Here is an 18,761-nt window from a genome sequence, read left to right as displayed (position 1 = left end):
ACATTTCTTGCAATCTAGTATAGATACTGCAGCGATTATATATGTATATATATATATATATATATATATATATATATATATATATATAAATGTCCCTCTCACCCTGGTTGGGTGGTATCTGTGTGTCATCCTCAAGCTCGGGTCCTCTACCAGAGGCCTGGGAGTCTGAGGGTTCTGTGCAGTATCTTAGCTGTTCCTAGGACTGTGCTCTCTGGACTGAGGCTTCAGATGTTGTTCCAGGAATCTGCTGGAGCCACTCTTCCAGTTTGGGGGTCACTGCTCCAAATGCTCCTACTACCATGGGGACCACATTAACCTTGACTTTCCACATCTGTTCCAGCTGTTCTTTCAACCCTTGATACTTGTCAATCTTTTCGTGTTCCTTCTTCCTGATGTTGGCGTCAGCTGGAATCGCCACATCTATCACCACTGCTCTGCTCTTTGTCCATCACCACTATGTCCAGTTTGTTAGCCAGCAGCTGTTTGTCGGTCTGGAAGCTGAAGTCCCACAGGATCTTAGCCTTGTCGTTCTCAACCACCTTCAGTGGTATGTCCCATTGGGATTTGGGTACTTCTAGTCCATACTGGGTACAGATGTTCCTGTACACTATCACAGCTACTTGGTTGTGCCTTTCCATGTATGCTGAGCTGGCGAGCATCTTACACCCTGCTACCACATGCTGGACTGACTCTGGGGCTTCTTTACATAGTCTGCACCTTGGGTCAGATCTACTGTAGTAGATATTGGCCTCTATTGCTCTTGTACTTAGGGCCTGTTCTAGTGATGCCATGATCAGTGCCTCTGTGCTGTCTGTCAGTCCAGCTTTATTCAGCCATTGGTCGGTCTTCTTGATATCAGCCACTTCCTCTATCTGACGGTGGTACATGCAGTCTAGGGGCTTGTCCCTCCATGTTGTCTCCTCGTCCTCCTCAGGTTCCTGTTGTCTAAGGCATTCACTGAGCAGTTCATTTGTTGGGGCCATCTTCCTGATGTACTCTTGGATTTTTGATATCTCATCCTGGACAGTGGCCCTGATGCTCGCTGGTCTTCGGCCTCCCTCTTTCCGCTTAGTAAACAGCCTCAGGATGCTGGACTTGGGGTGAAACCCTCCATGAATGATGAGGACCATTCTAGTCTTGATATCTATGGCTTCTATCTCCTCCTTTGGCCAGCTTATGATCCCAGTGGGGTATTCAATGACAGGCAGTGCATACATGTTGATGGATCGGACCTTGTTTTTGCCATTCAGCTGACTTCTCAGGACTTGCCTTACTCTCTGGAGGTATTTGGCTGTGGATGACTTCCTTGCGGCCTCCTCATGGTTGCCATTAGCCTGTGGGATTCCAAGGTATTTGTAGCTGTCCTTGATGTCTTCTATCCTGCCCCCTGGTAGGTCAACCCCTTCAGTTCTGATCATCTTGCCTCTTCTTGATACCATCCAGCCACACTTTTCTAATCTGAATGACATCCCTGTGTGGTCAATGCAGATCCTGGTGGTGTGGATCAGTGAGTCAATTTCTCGCTCATTCCTGGCATACAGCTTGATGTCATCCATGTAGAGGAGGTGGCTGATTGTTGTCCCACTTCGGAATCAGTATCCGTAGCCACTCTTTGTGATGATGTGACTGAGGGGGTTCAGGCCTATGCAGAACCAGTGGTGATAGTGCATCCCCTTGGTATATGCCGCAATTGATGTTAACTTAGGCAAATGGCTTGGAGTTAGTCTCCAGGGTTGTCTTCCACTTCCCCATTGAGGTCTTGATGAAAGCTCTTAGTGTCCTGTTGATCTTAAACAGTTCCAGACATTCCAGTATCCACGTGTGTGGCTTTCTGGTAATCTATCCAGGCGGTGCACAAGTTGGTCTTACTACCAACTCCTTTCTGTGCCCCGCTCATATATTGATCAATGTGCCTACTCATCTTAGCCGCCATGATGCCTGACATGAGCTTCCATGTTGTACTGAGACAGCTTATTGGCCGGTAGTTGGATAAGGTAGATTCCTTCTGTGGGTCTTTCATGATCAGGACTGTCCTGCCTTCAGTCAACCATTCTGGGTGCGTCCCATCCCTTAGCAGCTGTCTGTGCTGCTAGACGCTCATGGAGTGCTGTCAGCTTCTTTAGCCAGTATGTATGGATCATATCCGGGCCCGGTGCTGACCAACTCTTTATCTTTGACACTCTTTCTTGGATGTCTGCCAATGAGATGGTTACTGGTTCTTGTTCTGGGAGGCAGTTGTGGTCAGGTCCACTAGCCACTGGGCATCGGTGTTTTGTGATGCTTCTCTTTCCCATATGCCCTTCCAGTATTTCTCCACCTCAGCTCTTGGTGGGTCTGGCCGGATGCCAGTTCCCTGCCACTGAGAGTACACCGTTGAGTGGAGAAGGTCTTGTTTATTCTCCTGGCCTCAATCTCCTTGGTGTATCTCTTCAGTCGGGTATCCAGAGCCGTTAGTCTCTGTTTGGCCTGTTTGGCCGTTTCGAGTGCGCCAGGTATGGAGAGCTTGCTGTATTTCCTGGGTACCCCTTTATTCACCATGTTCCCCTTCTGTAGCTCGGCTAGCTGGCTGACTTCTGTCCGTGTCGCCTTTATCTTGGCCTCTAAGTGTCTTGTTGTTTGTTATGCCCTGTGTTGATCTTATATCCCAGCATCTCGAAGATTACTGTTGCTGTACTGTGGATCAGCTTGTTGGTCTCAGTTATGTTCCCTGTGGGGATGGTTCTTATTGCAGCATTCACATCTTCTAGCAGATCTTCTGAAGGTACTTGACAACTTAGCTTCGGTATTTGTCGGAGGCTCCAAGGTTCCATTTGGGTCACGATCTTCCTTCTCAGGTCAGCAGCTCTTGTATTGAGGCTGTGTATGTCTCTTGGGGCTTGGTACCCCATCTCGGATTGTGGGGGGGGTGATATCCCCCCGCTGACCTGGCGTCCTGGCTCCCCCTTGCCGTAGCATTGTTGTAGTATTTCATCGATCTCTAGTTGTGACAGCAGTTTTCGGTTACGGATGTTGGAACACTGGGCTAACAGCTGTTTCTTTGTTAGCCTTGATTGTGGGTTTCGAAGGATCCATTGGTCCCACATCCGCCCCATATATCCTCTCTCTCTGGGATTAGAACCCTAACCCTAACCCTAACCCCTAACCCCTAACCCTAACCCTAACAAATCCGTATTCTCCGCCCTTGTCCATGTGTGTCTTGTTCCAGTAACCCATTTCTCATCAGATTGCCCTGGTTCCCTAGCATCTGACGCGGACCTGCTTATATTAACATGACTACTCATTTGAATTTTCTCAAATTCATTATGTAAGTTGTGCTTTGGGAGCTGGTTATATGCATTAAAAACCTTCTATAACACAGAGCACAACAGGGTGTCACTAAAATTTGAACAGCTGGTCGTCAGTAGTCATGTTTAGTTCATAATCATATTTTGCCTCACCAAAGCGTGGAATTTTGCACCATTTTCTCATTTGGTAGTTAAGCTAGAAAGAAGTACATATTCATTCATATATATTCAAGACTTGCTGAGAGCAATCTGAGCTGACAGTTCAGGTTAGGTTTAAGTTCCAAAACTAGTTAGTTTGATTAATGAAATATGATAGTATGCAGCAGTACATAACTTTAATATAGTATGTAGTCTTAATTCATTGTATTTGACAGTATGTGATATATATTAAACAAGATTTGTTAGTTAAAAGAGGTTAACAATATTGTACCTCTCCAAGGAACCATCACCTTATCGTGGTGGAGAGGTTTGTGTGCCCTAAGGATCCTGGGAGCTATGTTGTCGGGAGTCTTGTACTCCTGGTAGGGTCACCCAAGGCAAGCAGGTCTCAGGTGAAGGGCCAGACAAAGAATGGTTCAGAAGATCCCATGACAATCAGAAAGGGAAAAATTTGACCCTGCCCGGAGGAAGCCTGGGGCCCACGTCTGGAGCCAGGCCTGGATGGAGGGCCCGTCAGCGAGCGCCTGGTGGCCGGGTCTGCCACAGGGCCAGACCCGGGCGGCAGAAGTTGGCTTTGGTGACGTGGAATGTCACCTCACTGGCGGGGAAGGAGCCCGAGCTTGTGTTGGAGGTGGAGCGTTACCAGTTGGATCTGGTGGGGCTTACCTCCACGCATAGCCTCGGTTCTGGATCCAAACTCTTGGATAGGGGTTCGACCTTGTTTTACTCCGGAGTTGCGTCAGGCGTGAGGCGCAGGGCGGGTGTGGGGATACTCACAAGCCCCCGGCTGAGCGCCGCTCTGTTGGAGTTTACCCCGGTGGATGAGTGGGTCGCTTCTCTATGCCTTAAGGTTGTGGGGGGGGGGGGGGGGGGACTCTGACTGTTATTTGTGCATATGCACCAAATATCAGTTCAGACTATTTGGCCTTCTTGGGGTCCCTAAATGGGGTCCTTGAAGGGATCCCTGCAGGGGACTCCATTGTTCTCCTGGGGGACTTCAATGCACACGTCGACAATGATGGAGACACTTGGATGGGCGTGATTGGGAAGAATGGCCTCCCTGATCTGAAACCGAGGGCTGTTTTGTTGGACTTCTGTGCTAGTCACGGATTGTTCATAACTAACACCAGGTTTGAACACAAGGATGCTCATAAGTGTACCTGGTACCAGAGCACCATGGGTCGGAGGTCAATGATTGATCTTGTGATTGTATCATCTGACCTTCGACCGTGTGTTTTGGACTGATCACCACCTGGTGGTGAGTTGGGTCCGTTGGTGGAGGAAACCTTTGGATAGACCTGGTAAGCCCAAACAAGTAGTGCGGGTGAACTGGGAACGTCTGGAGGAGGACTCTGTCCGTGAGGCCTTCAATTCACACCTCCGAAGGAGCTTCTCGTGCATCCCTGTGGAGGCTGGAGGCATTGAACCTGAATGGTCGATGTTCAAAGCTTCCATTGCTGAAGCTGCAGCTGAGAGCTGTGGTCTCAAGGTCTTGGGTGCCTCAAGGCGCGGTAACCCTTGAACACCGTGGTGGACCCCGGTGGTCAGGGAAGCCGTCCAACTGAAGAAGGAGGCCTTCAGGGGCATGTTGTCCCTGGGGACTCCTGAAGCAGTTGGAGGGTACCAACAGGCCAAAAGGACTGCAGCCTCAGCTGTGATGGACGCAAAACAGAGGGTGTGGGAGGAGTTCAGAGAGGCCATGGAGAAGGACTATCGCACGGCACCAAAGTTGTTCTGGAGGACTGTCCGACACCTCAGGAGGGGGGAACGGGGGACCATCCAAGCTGTATACAGCAAAGATGGGACACTGTTGACTTCGACTGAGGAGGTTGTCGGTCGGTGGAGGGAACACTTTGAGGAACTCCTGAATCCAACTACCCCAACTGACCCGTCCTCTGTTGCAGAGGCAGAACTGGAGGATGATGGGGGATCAGAGTCAATCTCTCGGGGCGAAGTCATCGAGGTAGTTAAACAACTTCACGGTGGCAAAGCCCCGGGTGTTGATGAGATTCACCCGGAAATGCTGAAGGCTCTGGGTGTTGAGGTGATGTCGTGGATGACACGCCTCTTTAACATTGCGTGGAAGTCTGGGACAGTGCCGAAAGAGTGGCAGACTGGGGTGGTGGTTCCTCTTTTTAAAAAGGGGGACCAGAGGGTGTGTGCCAACTACAGGGGCACCACACTCCTCAGCCTCCCTGGGAAAGTTTACTCCAAGGTGCTGGTAAGGAGGGTTCCGTCCTGGTCGTGGAACAACGAACCAGCTTTTTACTCTCACAGGGATCCTAGAGGGGGCTTGGGAGTATGCCCATCCATCCTACATGTGTTTTGTAGACTTGGAGAAGGCGTATGATCGAGTCCAAAGGGATATACTGTGGGAAGTACTGCGGGAGTATGGGGTGAGGGGGCCTCTCCTCAGGGCCATCCAATCCCTGTACGCCCAAAGTGAGAGCTGCGTTCGGGTTCTCGGCAGTAAGTCGAACTTGTTCCGAGTAGCTGTTGGCCTTCGCCAGGGCTGCTCTTTATCACCAATTCTGTTTGTGATTTTCATGGACAGGAAATCGAGGCGTAGTCGTGGTGAGGAGGCTTAACAGTTTGGTAGCCTGAGGAGTGCATCGCTGCTTTTTGCAGATGATGTGGTCCTGTTTGCATCATCAGCCTGTGACCTGCAGCGCTCACTGGTCCGGTTTGCAGCCGAGTGTGAAGTGGCGGGGATGAGGATTAGCACCTCCAAATCTGAGGCCATGGTCCTCAGCAGGAAACCGGTGGACTGCCTTCTCCAAGTGGGGAATGAGGTCCTTCCACAAGTGAAGGAGTTTAAGTATCTTGGGGTCCTGTTCACAAATGAGGGAAAAATGGAGCATGAGATTGGACAGAGAATTGGGGCAGCAGGAGCGGTATTGCAGTCGCTTTACCGCACTGTTGTCACAAAGAGAGAGCTAAGCCGGGAGGCAACGCTCTCCATCTACTGTTCAATCTTCGTTCCTACCCTCACCTATGGTCATGAGTGATGGGTCATGACCGAAAGAACGAGATTGCGGATACAAGCGGATGAAAGGGTCTTTCTCAGACGGATAGCTGGTGTCTCCCTTAGAGATAAGGTGAGAAACATTGCTGTTCGCGAGGGGCTCAGAGTAGAGTCGCTGCTCCTTCGCGTGGAAAGGAGTCAGTTGAGGTGGTTTGGGCATCTGGTGCGGATACCTCCGGGACGCCTCCCTAGGGAGGTGTTTCTGGCACGTCCAGCTGGGAGGAGACCTCGGGGCAGACCCAGGACCAGGTCGAAGGATTATATCTCAACACTGGCCTGGGAACGCCTTGGGCTCCCCCAGTCAGAGCTGGTGGATGTGGCCGGGGAAAGGGAAGTTTGGGGCTCCCTGTTGAAGCTGCTGCCCCCGCGACCCGACTACGGATAAGCGGTGGAAGATGGATGGATGGAGCAATATTGTATGCCGTCAGATTGGACACAAACCCCAGTGACTTCATATTGTCCACCCATCAAACCAGAACATTCAGCAAACAACGTAAGAGGTAAAACTGAAGAAAACCCCAATGGCCTTGGTGTTTGTGTGTGGTGATTCATCCGCCTCAACCTCCATCTTATATAAACGTTTTTGTTTGCTCCACCACATTTGGTATTGCTTTTACGCAAGCAAGTCATTTTCATATGTCAGACAAAGCACAATATATGGATCCTCCAGGGAACAATCAAGTCTCATTTATACTTTGAAATGAGAATGAACTGCATGACAAACATTATTTTTAATAACACAATGGCTTCAGGGCAACTCTTGCTCTTCCATCTACATTAAGTGGGCAGAACAGGGAGTCAAGCAAGAGGCATGTTGGCAATGGTTGGTAAACTCACCCACATGTTCTAAACCTACAAAAAAAGCAACGGAGCAAAAAAATGTTAAATAATGCAGAAAATTGAATTAACATGTGGGTTTTGAGAGGATAATCAGAAAATATTAATGTGCTTGTGTGGTGCCATGCGTATGAATGGTGCCAGATGATCTACTGAGAATCTAGCACATTCTACTACAGTATATTTCTTGCTGAGCCAACGTGACATCAGGGATGAAAGGGCCACAAATCACATGAAGAAAAAAAGTCACTTCTGAGTTCTTCTGAGAGGCTTCTAATAATTCTTCATTTAATTTAATATAGCAAAAAACAAAGACTTGTTCAATTTTCCATATGGTGTCATCATGCCACTACATCAAGCAGCATATGTCATGTTTTTGTCTACCTATCAAACCAGTGGACATTTAGCAGAGAATCTATGAGATAAAATCTGAAGAAAACAAATTAATAAACTAATCGATAAAATAATTAAACAAATATAATTTTATACTCTACTATAATATTACAGGAAGAAGAAATAGTGAAGGTGGATGACTTTAAATACTTGGGGTTAACAGAACAGAGCTACAATGAGTGTGGTAAGCAGGTGAAGAGACGGATCCAAGCAAGCTGGAATGGGTGGAGGAAAGTGTCAGGTCAAAATTTATAAGACAGCAGTGAGGCCATTCACGATGTATGGGCTAGAAACAATGGTGATGCCAGCCGTGATAGAGCTGCCAGGCAAGAGGGAAAGAATAAGACCAAAGAAAAGGTGGATGGATATAGTGAGGAAAGAGGGCAGTTGGTGTTGGTGAAGAGGATGCAGAAGATTGGCTGACAGGCACAGGGATGAAATGCTGTGGCGGCCCCTAACAGGACAAGCCAAAAGGAAAAAAGAAGATAATATAATTTAATTATGTTTATAATTGTAACCCTTTCACCATTGGCTCGTTAAATGTGAAACCCTTTATTTAACACTAAATAAATAATTAAACCTATTCAAACTAAAAATCATACTTAAATGGTGAAAGAGACATATCCGTGTAAAGTAACAGTCTAGGATAAATTATGATTCTCACTTTCTTAAAAATATATCGAGAGGCTAACGGGAATACTTCTGTAGTTTAACCCATAATAATGTAAACTACACAAAAACACCATAAACACGAATCAAAAAGACACAAAGACTTGATATCAGTTTGGAAAATATATTAACAATATTTAAAATGCAACTCCAACCATTTAATCTAAAAAATAAAGAAAGAAAATAGAATATAAATACAAACACAATTACCCAGGGTTTTATGTTAATTAGTCTTAATTTCTGAATGTAGTTTTTGAGTGCACTGTTTTTTTTAAGGTTACTTTAGCAAACTTGCATTTTTTAATCGTTGGCGTGCTTTATAGTTGGAGCTCATATATGGTACCTCCGAGTGGGAAATCACGTGCCGTTAAAGGAATGTGTAGAATGCGCATCTCCAACGATGGCGGCAGCTACGCTAACTCAGCAAACTCCGTTTGCAGCAGACTACAGACATGCTCTGGTCAAGAGCGTGTTGTCTGGCTAAGCGTTAATAGTCCAACTAAACAAAAGTTTATCCACGTGGTAGTCATAGTGATGTGACGCAGGGATCGAAGCTCTGAAGTGTGTGCCAAGTAGGAGAGGGGCATTCCCTTGAAGCGCGTATCGAGCCTTGCTTCATCTAAGGGAGGAACTGAAAAGGATGACGTCCGAAGCCTCGCTGGGCAGCGAGGCGTGACATCCATTTCAACGCTTCCATCACGGGAACGCCCCGCTACGCGGCTGATACCACGTGACTGATTCAGCTCGTGATACGTGCATTAACACCAATATAAAGCAATCACACTCCATTCAGAATGGAGTTGTTTGGTGGAGAGTTGTGGAGACAGTGTGGAATTTGGATAGAGTCAGACATATTTTGGAGAGAGGTATAGATAGTGTGGTGAGAGTTGGTTTAGGAGAGAATCAGAAAATGGAACCTGCCACAGTAGAGAAATTGTTGTTTTTAATTTTTTTAAATATAATTTTATATATACTTACAGTATGTATACTATAATGATACATAAATATTGTATAAGTGTGTGTCTATATATATATATATATATATACTAATTTTGATCCCAAAAATAAAACCAATGATATCACCAAATCATAATCACTGGCGATACATCAATGTTACAGAAGCACAATCCCTCCCCCTCATGTTTATTTTCTTTTTCCTCATGTCCAAATAATCACTTTCCATACTGCCGCTCTGTGTATATGCTTATACAGTATATATATATATATATATATATATATATATAGATATTACAGTCACTAAAATATACATGTTTTGCATACTTATTTATTTTGCTAACAGTTTTATTGACAGGCTTTCTGCAAAATGCTACACACTTCAAAATCATACCACCTGATATTTTACCCTCCAGTAGTGGTCGTACTAGAGCTAATGAAGCCTCATGAAGCTTTGAACCAGGGTGAACCGATTGGGATGAAAAGCTTCAATGCTTCATGCGGCTTCATCCACCCATCACTAAGTAGTCAGTCTCCTCACTTCTGTGTCTACATGCTCCACGCCATGGTTCTCATTGCCTCACTAATGGACACCTGCTCTTCATTAGCAACTTCTCTCGTTCTCGCGTGCTCGCTTGTTCTCACTCGCTGTCACCTCACTCTTACACCGGCTTTATGCCCTCCTACTTCCTGTCACACGCAGGTGAACTGGAAGTTAACTTGACGGGTTAATACCGTTATGCACAACTTTTAACAGTTTAAAGTATTTAACCAGCAATTAATTATATTGTTTAAAGTGCGTTTTTTAACTATAAAATATTATATATCTTAACCTCTTATTTATCTTAATTTGAATATAACCATTACAACTGAATAGCAATCAGGCATTCTAATCAATAACTCAAAAAATATCCTGATATACACTGTATATCCTAAATATAACCTACATTTACCAGGTTATTACATAATATAAACATTGCATGAACATTTATTAAATGTCACTATTTGCTTTCTTATTATTCCTGCTGTCCATTCCTGGTCTTCTTTCTGCATAAACTTGAGTCAATAAAATGTTTAAAATGCACGAGAAGGATAGATGTAAGCACTTCCTTATAATCTCTAAAATGTCTGCCATCTTTTTATTATTGTACAGCCTACCATATTTACCATCACCCTCTCTCTCTATCTTCTTCCAATTTCATTATTTTAGAATTGCTTTCAGTTAATATCTTCCATTAGGGCCAGAAAGAAAAAAAAAAACTCTTCCAGAGAAAAACTCAAGGTCACGTCTTTGTGTCACTGATGGCCTGTCTATCCTTAATTCTTAGCATCTGTCTCTGCCTCACCAACTCTTCAAGAAGAGAGAAAAAGGTGCATGATCATCAGTCTCACCCACCAGCTTTTACCATCTCCTGACACCTAATTTCAGAAAGCCTTCTCTATGAGATGTCTGATGAAACTACATTAAATGATTGCTTTATCAACCTTCCCCAAATGAGTGAGCAAAATTTATTGGGTTTCCAGTCACAATCTGAAGTGGAGGCCGACGTTGTCATGTTGTCTCATAGTTAAGATGCAATTTTCCTGCGTCTCTTATTAGATCTCATTGAACAAATGTATGTGTGATAATAAAGATGCATTCAGACATCAGCTTCATCAAAGTTGAAAGTCAAAGTCAGCTTTACTGCCAAATGTACCATATATGCACGACATACAACACAGATGAAATTGCAGTCCTCTCTGACCCACGGTAAACAGGCAGTACAACACAGACAGTACAACAGGTAGTACAACACACAGTACAACACAGGCAGGACAACACAGGCAGGACAACACAAGCAGTACAACAGGCAGTACAACACAGACAGTAAATCACGAAGTATTAGACGAAACACAAGGGATGGTAAACGTCTCTATACACTTCTTAATCCTGTAGGGGAAGTGACGTGTGCGTATTCCCTGAGTTAATGGGGGGAGAGAGAGATAGGTAGTCAGGTGCTGGGGAGAGGGCAGGGCAGCTTGAGGGTAGAGTTCAAGGCTATGGCAGGGGGCAGAGTAGGGAGGGAGTTGAGCCTCCTGACCGCCTGGTGAAAGAAACTGTCCTTGAGCCTGCTGGTTCTCGCCCGCAGACTCTGCAGTCTCCTATCTGATGGCAGCAGGCTGAAAAGGCTGTGAGAGGGGTGGGTGGGATCACCTGCAATGCTGATGGCTTTGCAGGTCAGGCGGGTGTTGTAAATGTCTTTGAGGGAAGGGAGAGAGACTCCAGTGATTTTTTCAGCTGCTCTCACAATGCGCTACAGGGTCTTACGGCAGGAAACGGTGCAGGTGCCGTACCACACAGTGATGCAGCTGGTTAAGATGCTCTCAATAGTGCCTCTGTAGAAGGTGAGCATGATGGGGGGTTGGGCTCTCGCTCTCCTCAGTTTGCGGAGGAAGTAGAGGCACTGTTGGGTTTGTTTTGGCCAGCGATGCAGTGTTGTGGTCCCAGGACAGGTCCTCGGAGATGTGCACACCCAGGAACTTGGTGCTTCTGACCCTTTCTACTGCAGCACCGTCAATGGTTAGTGGAGCATGCTGAGTGCGTGTTGTCCTGAAGTCCACAACAATCTCTTTTGTCTTCCATACATTCATATGGAGATTGTTGTCCTTGTACCACATAGCCAGGAGGCTCACCTCATTTCTGTAGGCTGTCTCATCATTGTTGTTGATGAGACCCACTACAGTCGTGTCGTCTGCAAACTTGATGAAGAGGTTGGAGCTGAAATTCGGTCTACAGTCATGGGTTTGCAGAGTGAAGAGGAGGGGGCTCAGTACGTATCCTTGGGGGGGCTCCCATGTTCAGTGTGGTGCTGGAGGTGTTCTTACCAACTCGAACTGCCTGTGGTCTCCCTGTCAGGAAGTCCAGCAGCCAGCTGCGAATGGAGGTGTTGAGTCCGAGCTGGTCCAATTTGTGGGTGAGCTGCTGGGTGATCATTGTGTTGAATGCTGAGCTGAAGTCATTCTGGCGTACGAGTCTTTGGTCTCCAGGTGGGTGAGGGTTGAATGTAGGGCAATGGAGATGGCGTCACCAGTCGAGCGGTTGGACCGGTAAGCAAACTGAAAAGGGTCCAGGGTTGAAGGGAGGGCAGATTTGATGTGGTGCATGATTTGATGTGGTGCATGACTAGCCACTTACTCCCATGAGGATGGGAGTAAGTGCAACCGGGTGGTAGTCGTTGAAGCCTGATGGGGGTGACTTCTTCGGGACTGGGAGGATGTTGGTGGCTTTGAGGCAGGTGGGGTCAACAGCTTGGCTCAGGGAGATGTGGAAGATGTCTGTGAAGACATATGTGAGCTCATTAGCACAGTCTCTCAGGATACGACCAGGAATGTTGTCAGGACCTGGGGCTTTTCAGGCGTTGGTCCTTCTGAGGACTTGCCTCATGCTGTCTGGAGAAAGTGTCAATGCCTGGTCACCAGGAGGGGGTGAACTCTTCTGTACCGGGATGCTGTTGTCTGCCTCAAAGCATGCAAAGAAGTCATTTAGCTTTTTCAGCAGAGTGGTGGAGCTGTTGCAGGACTGTGGAAGAGTCTTATAGTCTGTAATGGACTGAATCCCCAGCCACAGGTTCCTGGTGTCTCTCCTGTCGCTGAAGTGTGTGGCAATCCTCCTGGAGTACTGTCTCTTGGCCACTCGGATGCCTCGTGACAGGTTGGCCCTCGCTGTCCTTAGGCCTACCTCGTCCCCAGCTCTGAAGGCTGTGTTCCGTGCCCTCGGGAGCCTGTGAACTTCCCCTGTCAGCCATGGCTTCTGGTTGGCTCGAACGGCGATTGTTCTGGTGACCGTGACATCGTCCATGCATTTCCACATGTATGCCGTGACGGTCTTTGTGTACTCTTGGAGGTCTTTGGTGTTGTTTTGGGTGGCTGCGTCTTTGTATACGCTCCAGTCTGTAGTTGAGAAGCTGTCCCGGAGTGCCTCAGACGACCCATCAGGCCACACCCGTATCTGCCTTTTCACAGGTTTGACGACTCTAACGAGCGGTCTGTATGTGGGCGTTAGCATAACAGTGGTGTGGTCTGACGCCCCAAGGTGGTGGAGGGCACGGGCCTTGTAGTCATCTTTATGTGTTGTGTCATTGTCCAGGATGTTAGCTCCTCTGGTGGCAAAGTTGATATGTTTATGTAATTTTGGAAACACACTCTTGGGGTTTACATGATTAAAGTCCCCCGCCAGAATGAGGAAGGCATCTGGGTGGGCTGCCTGCTGCTCACTGATGTGATGATAGAGATCATTCAGTGCCTCAGTCCTGTTGTTACTGCAGGTGGGAGGGATGTATACTGCCACCAGCAATATGGCAGAAAACTCCCTTGGCAGGTAAAATGGCTGGCATCTGATGATCATAAGCTCCACCAGAGGAGAGCAGTGTGTGCAAACCACAGCAGCGTCGCGGCACCAAGCATCCCTGATGTAAACACAGAGTCCCCCGCCGTGGGTCTTCCCCCCCTCGACGAGCGCTCTGTCAGCCTGGTATCATGTTAGCCAATCCAGCTGAATGGCACAGTCCGTGACGCTGTCAGTGAGCCATGTTTCAACAAATACAAAGACGCAACACTCATCCACAGACTTAGTTGATGATCAGAGCAGACGAATGTAGTCTAGTTTATTGTCTAGCGAGTGTACGTTGGCGAGTGTGATGGTCGGGATAGCCGGCCGGTGAGTGCTAGCCGCTAGCCTAGCCCGGATGCCTCCGCGCTTGCCCCGCTTCTGCTTCCGCATGTTCCGCCTGTGGCGCTTACACTGCGGGCTGGGTGCAGGAGTGGAGGTCGGTGGTTGAGCAGGCCTCCGGAGCAGGCTGCACTCGCGCAACACTTCCGCGTCACTTGGGTCTAAGTCCAAAAAAGTTCTTCTGCGCATGTCGAGCAGAAACTCACGGGAGTATGAGCGCCTTGGGGTAAGTAGACATGACGAAGATAGACGTGACAAAGATGGACAAACACACGGAGAGACAAGACACAAAAAACATGAAAAAACTGCTGTATCGGGAGAGAGAGGAGCCGCTGCGTGTGCACGCGACGCCATCATGTTGTCTCTAATTCCAATTTCTAATTTCATGCATAATTAGTCCTTTCACAGTTTATTTTATTTTATCAAAAACATTGTTTTCTATTTAGCTGTCTCAACCAACCTTGCTTTTTTTTGTTTTTTTACAGGAATCAAGGGTTACATTGTATAAAGTGGCTCTGGAGAAAGCTGTGAATTATGAAACACAGTCACCAGTCATCAAATAGCGATGTTTTGGTCAGAGGTGACCAAAGCCAACAAGTCAGTGTTTGGTCACCTATGTATAAATTGAAAGCCACATGGTTGTCTGTTTACATGTGGCAGCGCGGTGCACTGGCATTGGACCTGGAATGTTTCCTGCCTCAAGCCCCCAGTCAGCTGGGATAGGCTCCGGCACCCCTTGACCCACGACAGCAGACAAAGCGGCCATTTGATGATGAGTAAATGACTGAATGAATGTATGAATTGAACAATAAATGATGAATTTAGTGATCAATTTGATCATCTGGTGCGGATGCCTCTGAGGCGTCTCCTTAGGGATATGTTCCTAGCACGTCCAGCTGGGAGGACGCTTTGGGGCAGACCCAGGACCAGGTGGTGGGATTATATCTCAGCACTGGCCTGGGAACGCCTTGGGATCCTCCAGTCAGAGCTGGTGGATGTGGCCAGGGAAAGGGAAGTTTGGGGCTCCCAGTTGAATCTGCTGCCCCCTCGACCCGATAAGCGGATAAGCGGTGGATGATGGATGGATTGATGGATGGATAGATGATCAATGTACAGAGTTGCTTTAAAATACAGTGGTACCTCTACTTACGAAATGAATTAGTTCTGGAATAAATTACGTAACTAGAAAATTATGTAAGTAGAGACGCGTTTTCCATGCAAATGCCCTAATCCATTCCAAGCCCACCAAAATTCAGACATAAATGTTTTATAAAGCATAAAAATGTATCAAAACATGTAACAAATACATGTTACGATTAGATGATTACACAATACATGAGAGTTGTGCATAACGTAAAAAACAAAGAATAGAGTAAAGAATAATAATGACGGTCATTTACCTTTTAACTGCTGTCCTTATTGTTTTTTTGCCCTCTTTGGTTCATGCGCTCCTATCTCACGATGATGAACAACAGAGTGAATTCCAGTCCTCCTTTTGAACTTATCCAACCACCCACACAATGCCTTAAACTCCTTAAACTTCCTTTTGTTTTAATAATGTGTCGATTGTAGATTTTTGGCCATATTGTTTGGCGAGATCAATCAAACACATCCCTTTTTCATGCTTTTCTATGATCTCTTGCTTTGTGTGTATGGACAAAAAAACTCTTTTCTTTGTCTTTTCTTTTCCTCTTTTCTCCGTCACTTTCTTGGGGTCCATAGCGAATACGTACTCAAAAAGTTATTATACAGTCAACCCTCGGTTTTCGAACATAATCCATTGCAGAAGACTGTTTGAAAAGCCAGTTGTTCGAAATCCTAAACTATTTTTCCCATTATAATTAATGTAAATAATTTTAATCCATTCCAAGTCTAAAAAACAACTTTTTCGAAGTTTTTTTTTAAACTATTTTACACCATAAACTGCACTGTATACTGTTTACCATAAATAAAAAGGAGTAGAAATAGACATGGTGTTTTATTTTAATAAAAGATATCCTATCGAACTTTGAACATGAATGGCTACGGAGGAAGCATCCTGGGCATTCAAATTCACTCGGCTCCCAAGTGAGTTGCGTTCAGGTACGCTTGGCTTCTTTCAGTTTTGTCGAGAGCTGAATTTTGGTCGAGTTCAGACACGTAAAATTTTCAGATTTTCTGGTCGAAAACCGATTTGGTCGAGAACAGAAGCTTTCGAAAACCGAAGTTTGACTGTAATTACGCAAAACTATCAGACTTCCTCACGGGTCGAGTGCCGAATGCCGAGACGCTCCATAAGCACCGTTCTAGCTCCACACAGAGGTCGAGTGGCATCCCTCTTAGCCAATGGGATGCCAGGAAGATACGTAATAGGTAATAACCAATGGCAGAGCAGCTATGAGAATCTTGCATTCAGAAACCTGCAGTAGATTCAAGTATCAGCCGATACTGTGTTTTTATTCGAGTATCAGCCGATACTGTGTTTTTACATTACGTAAGTCGAAATTTCTTTCATAAGTAGAGGTAATGTTTTCCTGCTGAGAAATTTCGTAAGTAGAACATTTCGTAAGTAGAGACATTCATAAGTAGAGGTATTACTGTACATCTGATTGGACTGAAAAGAAGAAAACAAGTCAAAAGAACAGGAATATCGTTGCTCTTGTTTGACACATAATTAGAATTATTTCTTAACCTGTCATTCAAAATTACCTGATTAAAAGGAAAAGCTCACTTAGGAGTTTATTTTGTGAGCCTCTCTGCTCTATATTGTTGAAAATTCTGATAACGCTTACTACCCGTTATAATCCTAAGAGTCACAATAATACCCTGCTTTCACCCTTCCAAGTCTCGCCTCAAACTGAATTAGATTGTCATCGCTCTTTCTGAGGTCACTTTTAATTAAACTGAGATCAGGACTTGACACAGAGGATTAAGAATCATCCTACCGCTTCAAATTATGAATTCATAACTAAGACCATATTGCGTTCAACCATGACCTCCATATCATATTTATGTATAAGAGAAAAAGGAACTCCCATAATTGTCTTCTTCTTTAGAGATAAAGAGTACAATAGAGGTGAAGAGGTGGGTGTGTATCAGCGAATGTGAGTGTGGGAAAGGTGTAGTCGTGACATGTATGAAAGAGAATACTAAATTTGTTATGGTCTGTTTAAACGGTACTTGGGCTATGTGTCTGGTATTTGGCTATGTGCCGTAAGTAAACACTTAAATGCCTAAAATTATTATAAAAAGGACAGAAATCAAACATCTTCAATCTACATTTTGATGAGAATGTCATGTTCAGGGCATCATTAATAATACTGTGCCTCACGGGAGCTGCAAGGAATAGCAGTTGTAATTGTAGCTGTTCTGGATAATTGGTAGTGACATGGAGAGCTTATTTGAGTTAGAGAAACATCCGTGAGCCTAGTAGCTTCATTAATGCATGTATAGCCATATGAGAAGAAATGTCTTTGGTTGATAACTTAAATTATACAAATGTCAAGTAAAAGATAAGCTGTGCTAACTTGTGCAACTGTTTTCTACTTCTCTATCAAGGCATTTAGATTTGCATCAAATGGTGAACATTCAACAAATACAGAGAACAAACAGGTTAGTGTGCCACTCACACATTGTGAGAACAGCTTCATCTACTACTGCTGGTGTTTTCCATTTAGAGTGTTGAAAGGAAAAATTATACCAAAACCTTTTACCTCAGTGATAAAAGCCTTGGCTGTTGCTGGGCTCATGAACAGGACAGCTCTGCGTAGTGTATCTCTGTAACGGTGCAGCTCCTCCACTCGCATTGTTCTGAACAGACTCGTGATCATCATGTTGATATTAGATTCCACCTTTTGAAGGGATACGTCCATTCCCTGCTGAGAGGTTCGGTCCAGGAAATCCTCAATTCCACGAATATCTAATGAAAGAGGGGAGGGATGAGACTGTGACATAGAGGACAGGCAGAGGGATAGGCAAATATATTCAGCATAAATAGAACAGAGAATATATATTGTAGTTGACTGTCATGTTTTTTTGTTGTAGGTTCAGGATTTTCCTCATATTCCTCATTTACTCAGTGATTCTTTGCTATTTCTTTTTTTTTTTCTTTTGTGGTTTTTTTGGGGGGTATTTTTAATTTTTTACATCTGGCAAGTTTGAAACCTTTCTTTTCTTCTAGAAACCTAAATGCACAAACTATCCCTCTGACATGAAAACAGAAGCACATGGTGATGGATCACTAAAATTGATGCTATGAGTTGATACTATAACCAAAACCATCTTAAAATGATTAGCCATAGACATACACCAACAATGCTGTTAAACTCCACACTTTTGTAAACACAGTGCAAACTGATATTTTTTTAAAGACGAAAGTTGTAAAGTGAAACAAAAATTTATTTGCAATAACAACATAGCTTATTAGCTTATCATCTTGTAGCACTTTGTATATGTATAAGTAGGGGCTGGAGTAAAAGAGAAAAAGAAAGTGACTACCTCAAAGTAAAAAAAGCTTTTTACATCCATTATACAAGTAGTGATGGAATCATATACATGTGTGTGAGTGGGTGGGTGTTCTATTGAGTTTACATGTTCTTGCCTCTATGATTTTGCTTGATAACTGATTGTTACATTGTTTCTTATAACTTCAATGTCACCCTGGACTTCTCTGTTATTAATGAGTTACATCACCGGTCAAGGAAATCCTAATTAAGACACTTTGTCTGAGACCTGTGCTAATGATGTTGATATG

The 18,761-nt window shown here is 45.1% G+C and overlaps 1 protein-coding gene across 3 annotated transcripts in view; it reads right to left on the bottom strand.

Moving 5' to 3' along the window:
* grid2 (glutamate receptor, ionotropic, delta 2) overlaps positions 1 to 18,761 on the bottom strand; it is a 578,212-nt gene that overhangs the window by 221,303 nt on the left and 338,148 nt on the right. For all 3 annotated transcript variants that reach the window (XM_068310762.1, XM_068310763.1, XM_068310764.1), the window contains exon 4: positions 17,722 to 17,927. In XM_068310762.1, coding sequence (XP_068166863.1) covers positions 17,722 to 17,927 — 206 coding nt within the window. The remainder of the gene's footprint in view (positions 1 to 17,721; positions 17,928 to 18,761) is intronic.

This window comes from Antennarius striatus, chromosome 3 (assembly GCF_040054535.1).
Source record: "Antennarius striatus isolate MH-2024 chromosome 3, ASM4005453v1, whole genome shotgun sequence".
Lineage (NCBI taxonomy): Eukaryota > Metazoa > Chordata > Actinopteri > Lophiiformes > Antennariidae > Antennarius > Antennarius striatus.
The sequence above is the reverse complement of the archived record's forward strand: the minus strand, read 5'-3'. Positions and strand labels throughout refer to the sequence as shown.